Source organism: Arachis ipaensis, chromosome B1 (genome assembly GCF_059453495.1).
Source record: "Arachis ipaensis isolate K30076 ecotype BB chromosome B1, ASM5945349v1, whole genome shotgun sequence".
Taxonomy (NCBI): Eukaryota; Viridiplantae; Streptophyta; class Magnoliopsida; order Fabales; family Fabaceae; genus Arachis; species Arachis ipaensis.
In genome coordinates, this window is record NC_142436.1 from 109,924,237 (window position 1) to 109,938,288 (window position 14,052).

Below are 14,052 nucleotides of genomic sequence, written 5' to 3' on the forward strand. Positions count from 1 at the left end.
TCTACGTAAGCAGAATAGTTTGCTTTGCGATGGAGAATATTTTCATGTGCGTTGCTCCGCTCACATTTTAAATTTGATTGTGCAAGAAGGGTTAAAAGTGGCTGCTGGAGCTTTATTTAAAATCAGAGAGAGTGTGAAGTATGTGAAAGCTTCTGATGGGAGAATGATGAAATTTAAAGATTGTGTGCAGCAAGCAGAAATTGAAGAAGGTGTTGGTCTAAAATCAGACGTTCCAACTCGATGGAATTCTACATATATGATGTTGGAAAGTGCAATTAAATTTGAAAAAGCGTTTGACATCCTTAGTGTTGTAGATGGAGCTTATAAAGATTGTCCGACAAATGAAGAATGGAGCTTAGCAAAAAAAATGTGTGAATTTTTAGAGCCATTTTATGAAACTACAAACCTCATTTCGGGTTCATCATATCCAACATCAAATTTGTATTTTATGCAAGTTTGAAAAATTGAATGTCTTTTGGAAAATAATCAAAATTGTGATGATGTTGTTATTATGAACATGGCTTTCAGAATGAAGATGAAGTTTGATAAATATTGGAAGGATTATAGCACTGTCTTAGCTTTTGGGGCAATTCTTGATCCTCGATTAAAGTTAAAGTTCTTGAGGTTTTGTTACAAAAAACTAGATCCTTCAACCTTTGAATTGAAGGCAAATGAAGTATTGGAGAAATTTAAAAGGTTGTATGGAGAGTACATAAATACTTTTGGTGGTTCAACAATTTCTCAAAGTAGTAATCAATCTCCTATGTCACCTGAAGAAGGAAGGCTTACAAAGAAGAGCAAAATGGTGATGAAGGTATTTAATTTTAATATAGTATTATTTTTCTCCTATTATGTTTATTCGTTACTTAAATAATCTTTATATTATATCTTTTAGGAGTTCAGAGAATTTGACTGTGAAACCCAAACTTCCAAGGATAAAGATGAATTAGAGATTTATCTAAAAGAAGGTTTGATTCACACCAATGAAGATGATTTGAAGTATGATGTGCTGAATTTTTGGAAGATTAATGAGGATAGGTTTCCCACTCTGTCAGTTATGGCCAGAGATGTTTTAAGTATTCCCATCACTACGGTAGCATCTGAGTCTGCATTCAGTATTGGTGGACGTGTTTTAACAAAATATCGAAGTTCCACTCTTCATGAGCATGTCCAAATGCTTATTTGCACAAGGAGTTGGTTACGTGGATTTGTTCCAAATCATGATGGTAAATATTTATACTATTTTCTTCAAATAATATTTTAAATTGAATTTCTAACTGTTTTTTAATTGGTTGATTTTAGATGATGAAATTGGTGAAATTCATGAAGAAGAAGAAGTGTCAACAGCAACGATGCATTCCCCTCAACATTCATGATTTTAGATGATGAATTTTTGTATAAATTTTATTTTAATTTTTTAGAGACATTCTTGATGGTAAATTCTAGAGAGTAAGAAAAAGGGTGATGAGATAGTAAATGTCATGTTTGATTTCTTGATATATATAGTTAAAAGTTGGATTTAATATGATCAATGTACATTATTAACATTTATTTTTCAAGCATAAAAATAAAGGGATAAAACAAATTAATGACTTTTAATAAATTTTATGTGTGTTGTTGAAATAGAGAATGTAAAAAAAAAAAAAAAAAAAAAGAGAATTAGGTAACCCATGAATTGGCCCTAGAGCTTTTGGCCCATGAGAATTTTTGGCCCTGAGAGCTTTTTAAAAATTTGACCCTATTAGTTAAAGGGCTTTTTATTCTTCTGGCCCTATAAAGTAGGGCCAAAGCCAATATTGACACCACTATCTGTAACTCTGTATGGCCAGACCTCTGTATGGTATAATTCACCTTTAACCATTCATCATTTCAGTGTTATATTAACGGGGAATCGTGGAAGGAAGAATGAGGAGGCAAGTGGTCCTGTTTGGTGATTCCATAACGGAACAATCCTTCCGACAAGGTGGTTGGGGCGCTGCTCTTGCCAATGCCTATTCTCGCAAGGTCACACTCTACTCTCAGCTAACTTTCTGTTAGAGTTAGTTTGTTAGTTAGTTAATTAGTTAGCTGGTTTCATGTAACTGTTTCTTGATCTATATTCTCCTCTCCAGGCCGATGTAGTTCTTCGCGGTTATGGCGGTTACAACACTAAGTGGGCTTTGTTCTTGCTCCATCACATTTTCCCTCCGGTACGCTACCATTCTTTGCTTAATTCGGCTCATCATGTTCTCAATTTTTCAATGTATAGATCCGGGGATCAATTCTACAGGGCCAAATATAATTAATTACTTAATTAAGTATAAATGTAGTTTAAAATAATGTTAATTGTGCCTTTCTTCACTAATCTTATCTTCTTCGGGTGAATCCACAAAGTGCCATAAGTATCTTCTACCTTTTCATTTTAATTCACGCATCTTAGAGGGCTGATCTTGTTTGTTTATTTTTCTCGTTTAGTTAGTCATCTGTCTATGTTTCCGGATTTTCAAGTAATCACATTCATTTGAGGTGGTCCAAAAGGCTCACAAGTTTCTTAATATAGTGTTGCTTCTGATCTACAATAACTGTTTTCGAAGTCCTTAAATCTAGATCTAAAATTGTTCAGAAGCTTATTCTACTTAACATACTATATGCACAAACGTACCACTTTTTGTCTATGTCAACCTGGTGCTGCAATAAAATAGAAGGATGTTAGAGATTTTCATATGCATTTACTCAGAAAATTTTGAATATTTAGAGCTTACAGTAAGCTTTGTCTATGTCAAATAAGAGTGACATGGTCAAAGAAGCCTGAGGAAACCAAATGTGATTAAACTAAAAAAACTTTGTGACTTACGTTAAAGTTTAGCAGTAATTCAGAGCCTCTGTTACATTCAAGCGTTTATTTTTTTTGCTGGTTTCCTTTTCAGGACTCAGCTAGACCTCCAATTGCTACGACAATTTTCTTTGGTGCTAATGATGCAGCCTTGTCAGGGAGAACCAGTGAAAGGCAGCATGTACCTATTGAAGACTACAAGCAAAATCTCAGAAAAATTGTTCTACATTTAAAGGTTAAATAGTTTTCCTCCTGAAATTTGATCCCCTTTTAAATACTTGTTCAACCTTTAATTTAAGCTAGGAAGGAGAGCCTTGGAGCAATGGTTCCATGTGATTCCAAGGTTACGGGTTCAAATCGTGGAATCAGCCACGGATGTAATTATCAGGTTAGGCTTCCTGCGTTAACGCAGGATGCTTGTGCGCCTGACTACCCTTTTATCTGCTGCTACTGGATTGAGTCCTGTCGGATGTGTCTGCATTTGAAAATTTTCTTATCTACCCATCCCATATATCCTTTTAGATTCCGAGCTAATGGCTAGGTGAGATACTTAATAAAAGTGAAGATTGAGAGTATTAATTTCGGTTCACTAGCTCTGCAATTTTTTTTATAAGTAATTTCATTATTGTATCTATAATGTAACTCTAGAAACTTGTCTCCTTTTATAAGTAATTTGAAATGCTTTGTGCTATTACTTTTCTATGAATCTGATGATTTTATATCATGTTCCGAGCGCTTTCAAAGGCATGCTGTTTTTCTTTGGACCGTTGCTGTTTAATGCTGTTTCTTCTATGTAGCTGCTGTATTGAGTTATAAGTAGCCCATTGTTGTTTTTTGATGCCTGTGTTGATAAAGTACCAGTTATACTATCTGTTATTAATTTGTCATAATTTGGTTCCAGGAATGTTCTCCAACCATGCAAATTGTGCTTATTACTCCACCTCCAGTATGTGAAGAAGGGCGCCATGCATATGCAAAGTACAGTAAATCCTTTTGTATCCTATTGTTACAATCAACATTTATAATGTGCATTCATTTTTCACTTGGTCTCCATTAAGCATTTGGCTAAATCTAATGAACAATATCAAATGAAACCGTTCATTGTTGTCTGACTTGTAATGTACTCTTATTTTTTACTCAACTATTGCTACATATGGTACAACCATTATGATTACAATTATTATCCCCACTGTCCTATCCATCTTTTCCAAACCTCTATTTAACTATTTCTCCTTCAATTATGTCCATCTATAAGTCTATCTTGTACTCGTGCTAGTCGTTACACTTCTTGCCATCATGGTGATCTATTGTTTGTTCACTTAGTTGTTACTGCAAATGTCTACAAGAACAATTTGGCCCTGTCCCACTATGTGGATTGGATAGATCAGACAGCACTATATTGTCGTGTCATGTACCTGTAAGTATATATACTCAAGAAAAAATATTCTGCAGATAATCCTCTATTGATGTGTGATTATTACCAAGTTATTAAAAAAATCTGCTGTATTTAGACCTCAAAAACATCTCATCCCACTCCAAATTGCTAGTGCATTCTCTGGTTTATTGTTGCTCACTTGGAGTCCATTAAGAACTATGTTTTGCGAGTTTTATTTTGGTGGGAAAGAGAAGGAATGGAATGATTTGAACTGTAAAGTGGACTGAGGTTTACACTTGAGTCCCTTCGTTTCCCTGCCTTTCTGGCCAAAATAAAAGTTCGCACACACGCTCTTTAAGTTTCATGATCTGGCGTAGAAAGAATGTTTGCTTACATTAGCTTCCAATAACTCAGCCATTGTTAATTTCACGCTGATCCTGCAGATCCTTGTATGGTGAAAATGCAATGAAATTTCCAGAAAGAACAAATGAAGTAACTGGTCAATATGCGAGTGCTTGTGTTGAAACAGCCAAGGAAATAGGTGTGTTTTCTGTTGATCTGTGGTCCAAGATGCAAGAAACAGATGGCTGGCAAAAGAAATTTTTGAGGTTCGTTACAACCTGGACTTTGTAGTTATATACTATTAGTGGATGCCTACTAATCCACCTTTTCTCTAATATAAGATAGTCAAGATGGTAAGTAAACCTTTTATTAAGAGTTCTTGTGTTTTAATGAATATATAAAAAGAGTATTAGGAAAGAAAAAGCTTGATACCAAATAACCAAATTCCTATCAATTATTCCCTTTATATACGGTAGATGATATAGTTCTATTGGTAAAACCGTCATGCTTATGTGTTTGTAGGTTTTTTATGCATTGGTTTAGTGTATAGTAAGATAAGAACTATTGTCTTTTCTGAAATATATGGCCACCTATTTAAGAGTTATATTATGCTAACAGTGATGTGTTACTATTACAGTGATGGGTTGCACCTGACACCGGATGGGAATGCAATAGTGTACCAAGAAGTGATAAAGATTTTCAATGAAGCAGGGCTTTCTGCTGATAATATGCCACTTGATTTTCCTCATCACTCAGAAATTGATGCCAAAAATCCCGAGGGAGCTTTTCAGCAGAAATGTTTTTGATGTCACATTGTGGTTTTGGTAGGGATCTTCGATCTAAATCTATTCTATTTGGCGACCTATTATTTTTCTCCTCAACTCTGAAATAGATGTATAAGATCATATATGACAAGACAGATAAATTCTTTATACTTTTGCATTATTTTCCTCCATAGTCTATGATGTCTAAAAAGTATTGCCTAATTATTAAAATGGGTAAAATAATTAATTCTAAATTTAAAAGTATAAAAGTTAAAAAATTTAAAATATTTTAAAGTTACTATAAAAAGTAATTTAGACAAAAGTTAGACACTAAACAAAAGGCACCATAGAATTGGCCTTCCTCCATTCTCTTTTGCCTTCGGTGGTACTATTATTCAGTGTACACTTACTAAAAAATAAATTATAATTTAATATATTAACTACAAAAAGGAGAATAATAGATATTTTGAAGCAAACTAAAAAAGAAAATGATATAACGGGCAACTAAGTAAAATGTAAGAAATTGGATTTTTCTCAATCTCGTTAATAAATGCTATCGTAATTTTGGTTCGAATCACATTAATGCTGAATTAAATTTCATTTCCTTTCAGTCCATTTATCCCGTTAATAATCATCCATCAACTGAAAACACATCCACGTTATTCTTTTGAAAGAATCGTCGGGTAAAAAAATGAGGGGGCAAATCATGCTGTTTGGTGATTCCATAACTGAACAATCCTTCCGGCCAGGTGGTTGGGGAGCTGCTCTTGCCAACGCCTATTGTCGCCAGGTCACACTTTATTTTCAATTAACTTTCAGTTACACTAATTTTCTCTACTCTCAGATAGTCAGATAAGTATCTATGTTAATTGTTAAAAGAAAATTCACAAATAAGTGTCTATTAAGTAAATGTGTTTTTTTTTAGAAAAATAAAGTATTATACTCCTGACTTGATGAATAAGAGAAAATAAATTAGTAAATTAATTTTATATCACTCTTTCTTTCTTTCTTTTTTCTCAAACCAAGTGAAAATCTATATTGTTCAGGCGGATGTAGTCCTTCGTGGTTATGCGGGTTACAACACTAAGTGGGCTTTGTTCTTGCTCAATCACATCTTCCCGCTGGTACGCTACTATGCACTACTCAATGCAACTCATCATGTTCTTCATTCCCCAATTTGTAGATCCGGGAACAATCATTACAGGGGCAAATAAAATTAATTAATTAAGTAAAATATAAATAATATTAAAGTGAATTATACTCCAATTCTCTCTTACATGTCTGTATTTTATTGGCTTTTGGGTATAGAATTTGAAAGGATTAGCGTTTTTGTTAGTGTTTTTCGTCTCTTTCTCGGTCACAAGATTTAGTATGGATTGGCATTTTTAGGGGGGAAAAATATTTTCTTATATAAGTTTAACGGTATTAAGATATAACTTTAGAAAAAAATTGTTAAGTACTCTGAAGTGTTACGTGTTGGGATATTTATAAAGTAATAAGGTAGAATATAGTTATTTACTGGAGATGGTTTTTGAAGATGGATGGTTATTCCCTCACAATGAGGAGTTACCCCATGTTTAAGTTGGTTATCTCCCTAATAGTCATAAATTCATAATAGAAGTAATAGAAAAAATATCTAGCTTACTTCTGAAGTCAAGTTGGCACATGGATTGGTTTTGCTATTGTTGAGCCAGTTTCGGTGGCCTAATTTCAAAGGTAGCTTATCTGCTAACAAGGACGTGGGCTGGGCTTTATTAGTTGGCCCAGGTATGAACATTAAGAAAAAAAATAGAGATGATTCTTTTATTTTAAACATGTTGAATGTTTTAAACAACCTTATCCAGCAGGAACACTTCTTTAATTTGTCAATTTTAGACACACTCACTTATTGACACTCGTCCAATACGTATCTTTTGTGTCCAAGCGCATTTTAATAAAATATAAAATTTCTTTTAAGTATATTTAGACACACTTAAATACTATTATATATCAGTATATCAATTTTATTCTTAACATGTATTCTTTAAAATGAGTTTAGAAATAGTATATATTATTAATTATTAAAACAAAATATATTTTAAATATTTTATATAAATAAAAAAAAAATATTAAAAATAATTAAAAAATTAATTTATATTTTAATATTAATAAAATACCAAAATATCATTATAATTTATCTAAAAATTATTTTATATTATATATATATATATGTCATGTTTCGATCTCTTATAAGAATTTTAAGAATTTTAACGAGATCTTATTAAATTAAAATTCCTTTTAAATAAAAAACTTGTTATATTTTCTAGACACAATTAATATCTAATAAAAATATTTTAATAAGTAAAGTAAAAGATAACACAAAACACACAATGTTCTTCTCCACGATAGTTATCTTCTAATCTATCGTTTCAGGATTTTCAAGCATTCACACCCGTTTGAGGTGCATTAAAATCCTCACAAGACAAGTTTCTTAATATGGTGTTGCTTCCGATCTACAAAATCTGTTTGCTAAGTCCTTAAATCTAGGTCCTTAATTTTGTTTGTGTCAACCTGGTGTTGCCAACTTGCCTTAAAATAGAATGATAGGAAGAGAAAACTGGTATGGATAGGAATTTGAAATGTATTTAGTCGGAAAATTTTGAATATGAAGCTTATATATTTTTGTGATTAAACTAAAATATTTTGACACTCTTACATCATAGTTTATCAACAGCTCCGAGCCTCTGTTACCCCCATCTTTTCTTCATTAACTAAATAGAGGTTCTTTACTTAATTTTGGTAAATTGCTTAGTTAATGTTGAGCTCCAAGTGTGTTTATTTGTGTGGCTGGTTTCCTTTTTCAGGACTCATCTAAAGCTCGAATTGCTACCACAATTTTCTTTGGTGCTAATGATGCAGCCTTGTCAGGAAGAACCAATGAAAGGTTCCATGTACCCATTGAAGACTACAAACAAAATCTCAGAAAAATTGTTCTGCACTTAAAGGTTAAATCTTTTTTTCTCCTTAAATTTAAGGGTGCACTTTCATTCTGGTAACTATAATGTAACTCTGGAGACACTATATTCTTCTGTATGACATTGTCTTGATTTTCTGGAATGTTAAAAAGTTTTTAAAGTCACACTGTTTTTCTTTGAACCTTTGCTGTCTCTTCTATGTAGCTGCTGCATTGAATTAATTAGCAATACTTGGGCATGGCAACAAGCCAAGAACAAACCCTTATGCCATTAAGTACCAGTTATATTATGTTTATTAACTATAGGTCATAGTTTGGTTCCAGGAATGTTCTCCAACCATGCTTATTGTGCTCATTACTCCACCTCCATTTTATGGGGAACGGCGCCATGAATATCTAAAGTACGATAATAAATCCTTTCCTTCCTTATTTTTACAGTCAACATTCATAATGTGCATTCATTCAACTATTGGTACAACCAGTATAATTGCAGTTATTATCACCACTAGTATCCATCTTTTCCAAACCTCAATTTGACTGTTCTCCTCCAGCCATGTCCATCTACAAGTCTATCTTGTTCTCTCTTGCTAGTTGCTACACTTCATGCCATCATATTGAGTTGTTGTTAGTTCACTTAGTCGTTACTGCATCTGCAAGTATCTACAACAACAATTAGGCCTTGTCCCACTGTGTGGATTCAGATAGATCAGACAACACACCATACGATTAATCTTCTGTTATTGTAAGTATATAGTCAAAGACAAAATCTTCTGCGATTAATCCTCTATTGATGTGTGATTATTACCAGTGATTAAATAAGCACTTCAGCAGTATTTAAACCTTGTCCCACTCCACATTATATGGTATAACATCATTGCTACTGTATTCTCTGGTTGTTTTTAGAGTTCTAACTTTGAGTCCGTTGAGACACTGTTTTGCAAGTTTTGAACCTTCAAACCCTTCATTTCGCTTCCTTCCATTTCAAGCAAAACAGTTGTTAGTTTCATTTTTTGAGATATTATTTTGTTGGATTCTGCAGATCTTTACTTGGTGAGAATGCACCGAAGTTGTCAGAAAGAACAAACGAAGTTACTGGTCAATATGCAAGGGCTTGTATTGAGACAGCCAAGGAAATGGGCGTGATGTCTGTTGATCTATGGTCCAAGATGCAAGAAACAGATGACTGGCAAAACAAATTTTTGATGTTTGTTACAGCCTGAACCTCGTAGTTATACACCACATTATACGATTATAGGCATCACTGGCACTATTCGATTATGCATGAGTTTCTGAAATTTATGGCTACCTATTAATAATCATGTTTTATCTAACATTGATGTTTTACTTTTACAGTGATGGGTTGCACCTGACAATGGAAGGGAACGCTATAGTGTACCAAGAAGTGATAAAGGTTTTCAATGAAGCAGGGCTTTCTGCTGATAACATGCCATTCGACTTCCCTAATCACTCCGACATTGATGCCAAGAATCCTGAGGAAGCTTTTCAGCAAAAATGCTTTTTGATGTCACATTGTGGTTTTGTTAGGGATCTTTGAGACAAGTCTATTCTATTTGGTGACTTATGATTTTTCTCCTCAACGATGTCATAATCTCTAAGCTTAAATAAAACTGCGTTGAGTCAATGAGTAAATTAGTTGGATCAAAGACCGGACCTTTAAGAAGCAAGCTCTGAGATTTCATGTTAGTGGTGGAGAATGACGCCATATCATTATTTATAGTATTTGAAAGTTGAATTTGTTGAATTTTTATTTTAAAAGGTAAAGTATGATCTCTTATCTTTGAATAGTTTTTTTCTCATATTTTTTCTTAGTCTCACCTATGAAATAAATTGTGAGAGATCACACTTTACTCTCTAAAGTGAAATTCAAAATTTAGAAGATCTAAATCCTTAAAAAATTTTCCCAAGAAGTATGGTGAATTGGAAATATAGTCCCTATATATTTGAAAGTTTAATATTGTTTTGTTAAATATTCTATAATAATTATTAATAACAAAGTAATTATCATTATATTATTATACAACAGAAAGTATTTTAACGCCAAAAATATTAACGCGACGCATTTTGGTGTCAGTATATATACCTCGGTTTTCTCAATTTTTTTTAAGAAAGTATCTTTTTTTATAATTATATATAAAAATTAGCATTTAATGCATAATTGAACTAATTAGGGTTAAGTACGATTTTGGTCTTTAAGGAAGGGGTTGAAAATTTTTTTCGTCTCCGGCCTTTTTTTGCCTACAAAATAGTCCCTAAAGTTCAACTTAGTTTCAAAATCGTCCTTCGAACGAAAATACCCTCCCCTTCTTCCCCAAAATCAACAGAAGTAGAACCAGAAGCTGAAGCGAACCCAGAAGTTGAAGCAGAAGTAGAAACAGAAGAAACACCAATGAACCAACAACAACCAGAAGCACAACAACAACAATAATGAATAATGACATCAGAACAACAACAACAACAAAAGCAACTACAAGCAGAAGAACAACAACAATAATGAATAATGGAAATATTAAGAAGAAACATTAGAAAATCATCATCATCATCGTCAAGAACCCAGAAAAACGAGAACCCAGATACAGAACTCATAACTCAAAACTCAGATTTCGCACACAACCACCACCACCACCACCACCTCTTCGACAACGACGAACACGAGGGTGCAGGCGCTGACGAGGGCGAGGGCCAGACGAGGGCGCAGCACTGCCAGGTTGAGGTGCGACGAGACGAGGGCGACGGTGAGGCGACGACGACGTCGAGGGTGAGGAGGAGGAGCAGAAATGGCGAATGACGAAGAGCAGGAACGGCGGCGGTGTGGAGCAGTAGCGGTAGCCCTTCATCTTCCCTCTTCCCCCTTCTCCCTTTTCTTCTTGATGAGCGGATATTTTATACGCTTTTTGACATCATTTTCATATAGTTTTTAGTAGTTTTTATTTAGTTTTTGTAGGTTTTAGTGTTAAATTCACATTTTTGGCTACTATGAGTTTTTATGTTTTTGGATAATTTCAGGTATTTTCTGGCTGAAATTGAGGAGTTGGAGAAGAAGTCTGATTCAAAGACAGAGAAAGCACTGCAAGCTATCCAGATCTGACCTGCTTGCATTCAGAAGAGATTTTATGGATCTACAGAACTCCAAATCGAGCGTTCTTAACGGGTATGGAAAGCTGACTTTCAGAGCTTTCTAGCAATATATAATAGTCCATACTTTGCTTCGGATTAGAAGGCCCAAAACTGGCGTCCAACACCAGCTTCCTGCCTCCTTCCAGGCGTCCAACGCCCAAAGAGTAGAGCCCAGCGTCCAACACCCAAAGAGGACCCCCTAGCTGGCGTTCCACACCCAAGGAGCCTCATAGCAAGTAGATCTCATCAAAGTTCAGCCCAAACACTCACCAAGTGAGCTCCAAAAGTGGATTTTAGCACTAAATAGACTATTTTACCCTTACTAGTCATCTATTTAGTATTTAAAGTGTATTTTACATGATTTTCAGAACATATCATACACCACACACGTTTTACACTTTGTTTTACTTTCAGTATGAGTTTCTAAACCTCTTAGGTTAAGGGGAGGAGCCTTGCTGAGTCCTATGAATTAATAAAAGTACTACTGATTCTCTTCGATCCGTGTTTGATTAATTCAAAGATGTCTATTCGTTCTTCATCAATATGAATGCGTTGAACTGGCATAAGGTTATCACATTCTACATGGGTTTAGAGTGCGTCTTTCATCGGAGAATGATGAACCACCAGCTTGAATATACGTCTCTCAGACGGCTAATCCACGATTTCGTTGGAGACTTCTCGAGACATCAGTTCAACCGATTTCCGGGGAGATTAGGGTCTATGTGGTAGAGGCTAGAACCAAAGGCGCAGCACTCCTCCGATCTGGAAGATTCAACCTTGTTTGTGGCGTTTTGACGTGGCGGAAAATTGTCGATTAAGAATTTATAATAAGAACAGCGTTGCAAGTACAGTTCTTAACCGACGAAAATTCTGCTTATCAATTTAGAAAGGATTGTCACAAATTGAGAATAAAATACTGGAAGTAGAAATCCCAGGTCGTCTCCCAACGAGTTGACAAAAGGGTGCAATTTATTGGTCAGGAATTTTCTGAGAATTTTTAGAGTTGGAGAATGGGAAATTTAAAATAATTATTAATTAAAGCAATGAAAATTAATGAGAGATTTTATATATTTAAAAATAAAAAGCCTTGACTGGGAGAACATTATTTGGAAGTTTTATCCTTGTTGAACTTTTCCAAGTGTAATGGTAAGAGTTTATTGTTTCTACTTAGTTATCCCTTATCGAATAAAGGAAAGTCAAGTAACTGAACCAGCTCCAATTCACAAGTCCTAATCCTCTCCTTATGGAAGGATTAGCGTTAGTGACTAGAGAGCCAGCAAACAACTTCCAATTTCCAATTAACACTTGAGTATTCCAACTCAAGGGTCTCTTTTTAATCAACTCCCAAGTCAAGTTGGGAGTCTACTTCATTAACATGAATGTCATTTTCATAAACGATAAAAGGGGAAGAAAAGAAGACATGGAAATTCAAAAAAAATAATAACAGAAAATTAATTAAAGATAAAAATAATTCTTTGCATTAATAAATTCCAAAACCATAAACATCCATATCTGAACAGGGTTAATGGGTGATTAAAAGAGTAAGAGAATAAGGGAACAAAATAGAATAATGGAAACTTCAACGAAGGTAGTAACTCTTCTCAATATCCAAATCAAAAGCATAAAATTCTAAAACTATGAATATGAAGAACCCTCGAGAAAGTAGTATTTTCTCTCTAAGATTCAAAACTAAAAACTAAAAACTGTGTAAAAGTGAATGTGTCAATGTTTGTTGAGTTTCTGCTTGTCCCCTGGCTCTAGTCTGTGTTTCTGGGACGAAAACTGGGTCCAAACTCAGCCTAAAATTGCCCCCAACATTTTCTACGATTTTTGCACGTGGCGCATGTCACGCGTACGCGTCACTCACGCGTACGCGTTGATGGTCCTTTTTGTATGTCACGCGTACGCGTCAGGTACGCGCACGCATCACTGTGCAATCTCGCTTATCACACGTACGCGTCAGGTACACGCACGCATCGCTGTGAAAAACTCCAAATCACGCGCATGCGTGAGGTATGCGTACGCATCGATGCTCGCTGGTCATCTCCTTTGTTTCTTGTGTTCCTTCCATTTTTGCAAGCTTCCTCTTCATCCTTTAAGCCATTCCTGCCCTATACATCCTGAAAACACTTAACGCATGGATCACGGCATCGAATGGTAAAAAGGGGAATTAAAAATATACAATTTAAAGGCTTAGGAAGCAAGTTTTCAATTATAGAACAAAGTTGGGAAGGAATTGTAAAATCATGCAAATTATATGAATAAGTGTGTAAAGACTTGATAAAAGCCACTCAATTTAGCACAAGATAAACCATAAAATAGTGATTTATCAATCTCCCCACACTTAAACGTTAGCATGTACTCATGCTAAGCTCAAAGAGATAGAAAAATGAATGGGGGAAAGCAAGACTCATGAAATGCAATCTATATATGATTGCAACTATATGCTAAGATGTTTCTATCTACTTGGTTAAAAGTGAACAAGTTCTCCAAGACAAACATAAATCAAATTCAACTAATTCAAATTACACAATAAAAGACAAGTAAACTTGTAAGAAGATAGCTAATGAAAGCAGAGAACATAAAATCAAGCATTGAACCCTCACTGGAAGTGTATATGCACTATAATCTCTCAGGTGTCTAGGGTCAATCACTCTACTCTTCTCTAGTC

The 14,052-nt window shown here is 34.5% G+C and overlaps 2 protein-coding genes across 2 annotated transcripts; both read left to right on the forward strand.

Moving 5' to 3' along the window:
• The first annotated feature begins 1,813 nt into the window (after window positions 1-1,813).
• On the forward strand, window positions 1,814-5,474 carry LOC107632193 (GDSL esterase/lipase At5g62930). The gene is made up of 6 exons (XM_021122765.2): window positions 1,814-2,004; window positions 2,112-2,189; window positions 2,907-3,047; window positions 3,714-3,790; window positions 4,631-4,795; window positions 5,167-5,474. Exons 1-6 carry the CDS (start codon window positions 1,906-1,908, stop codon window positions 5,333-5,335), a joined length of 729 nt encoding a protein of 242 aa, XP_020978424.1. The 5' UTR covers window positions 1,814-1,905; the 3' UTR covers window positions 5,336-5,474.
• A 476-nt stretch (window positions 5,475-5,950) lies between these two features.
• LOC107632180 (GDSL esterase/lipase At5g62930) lies at window positions 5,951-10,051 on the forward strand. Its single transcript, XM_016335861.3, has 6 exons — window positions 5,951-6,083; window positions 6,340-6,417; window positions 8,137-8,277; window positions 8,571-8,647; window positions 9,286-9,450; window positions 9,600-10,051. The coding sequence occupies exons 1-6, from the start codon at window positions 5,985-5,987 to the stop codon at window positions 9,799-9,801; spliced, it is 762 nt and encodes a 253-aa protein (XP_016191347.1). The 5' UTR covers window positions 5,951-5,984; the 3' UTR covers window positions 9,802-10,051.
• The last annotated feature ends 4,001 nt before the right edge of the window (window positions 10,052-14,052 follow it).

Excerpts from the sequence above, each read along its gene's own strand:
- LOC107632180 (XM_016335861.3), top strand. The coding sequence starts at position 5,985 with ATGAGGGGGCAAATCATGCTGTTTGGTGATTCCATAACTGAACAATCC. Across the intron at positions 6,084-6,339 it reads CCAACGCCTATTGTCGCCAG|GCGGATGTAGTCCTTCGTGG; the intron begins GTCACACTTTAT and ends TATATTGTTCAG. Across the intron at positions 9,451-9,599 it reads TGGCAAAACAAATTTTTGAT|TGATGGGTTGCACCTGACAA; the intron begins GTTTGTTACAGC and ends TTACTTTTACAG.
- LOC107632193 (XM_021122765.2), top strand. The coding sequence starts at position 1,906 with ATGAGGAGGCAAGTGGTCCTGTTTGGTGATTCCATAACGGAACAATCC. Across the intron at positions 3,048-3,713 it reads AAATTGTTCTACATTTAAAG|GAATGTTCTCCAACCATGCA; the intron begins GTTAAATAGTTT and ends ATTTGGTTCCAG. Across the intron at positions 4,796-5,166 it reads TGGCAAAAGAAATTTTTGAG|TGATGGGTTGCACCTGACAC; the intron begins GTTCGTTACAAC and ends TTACTATTACAG.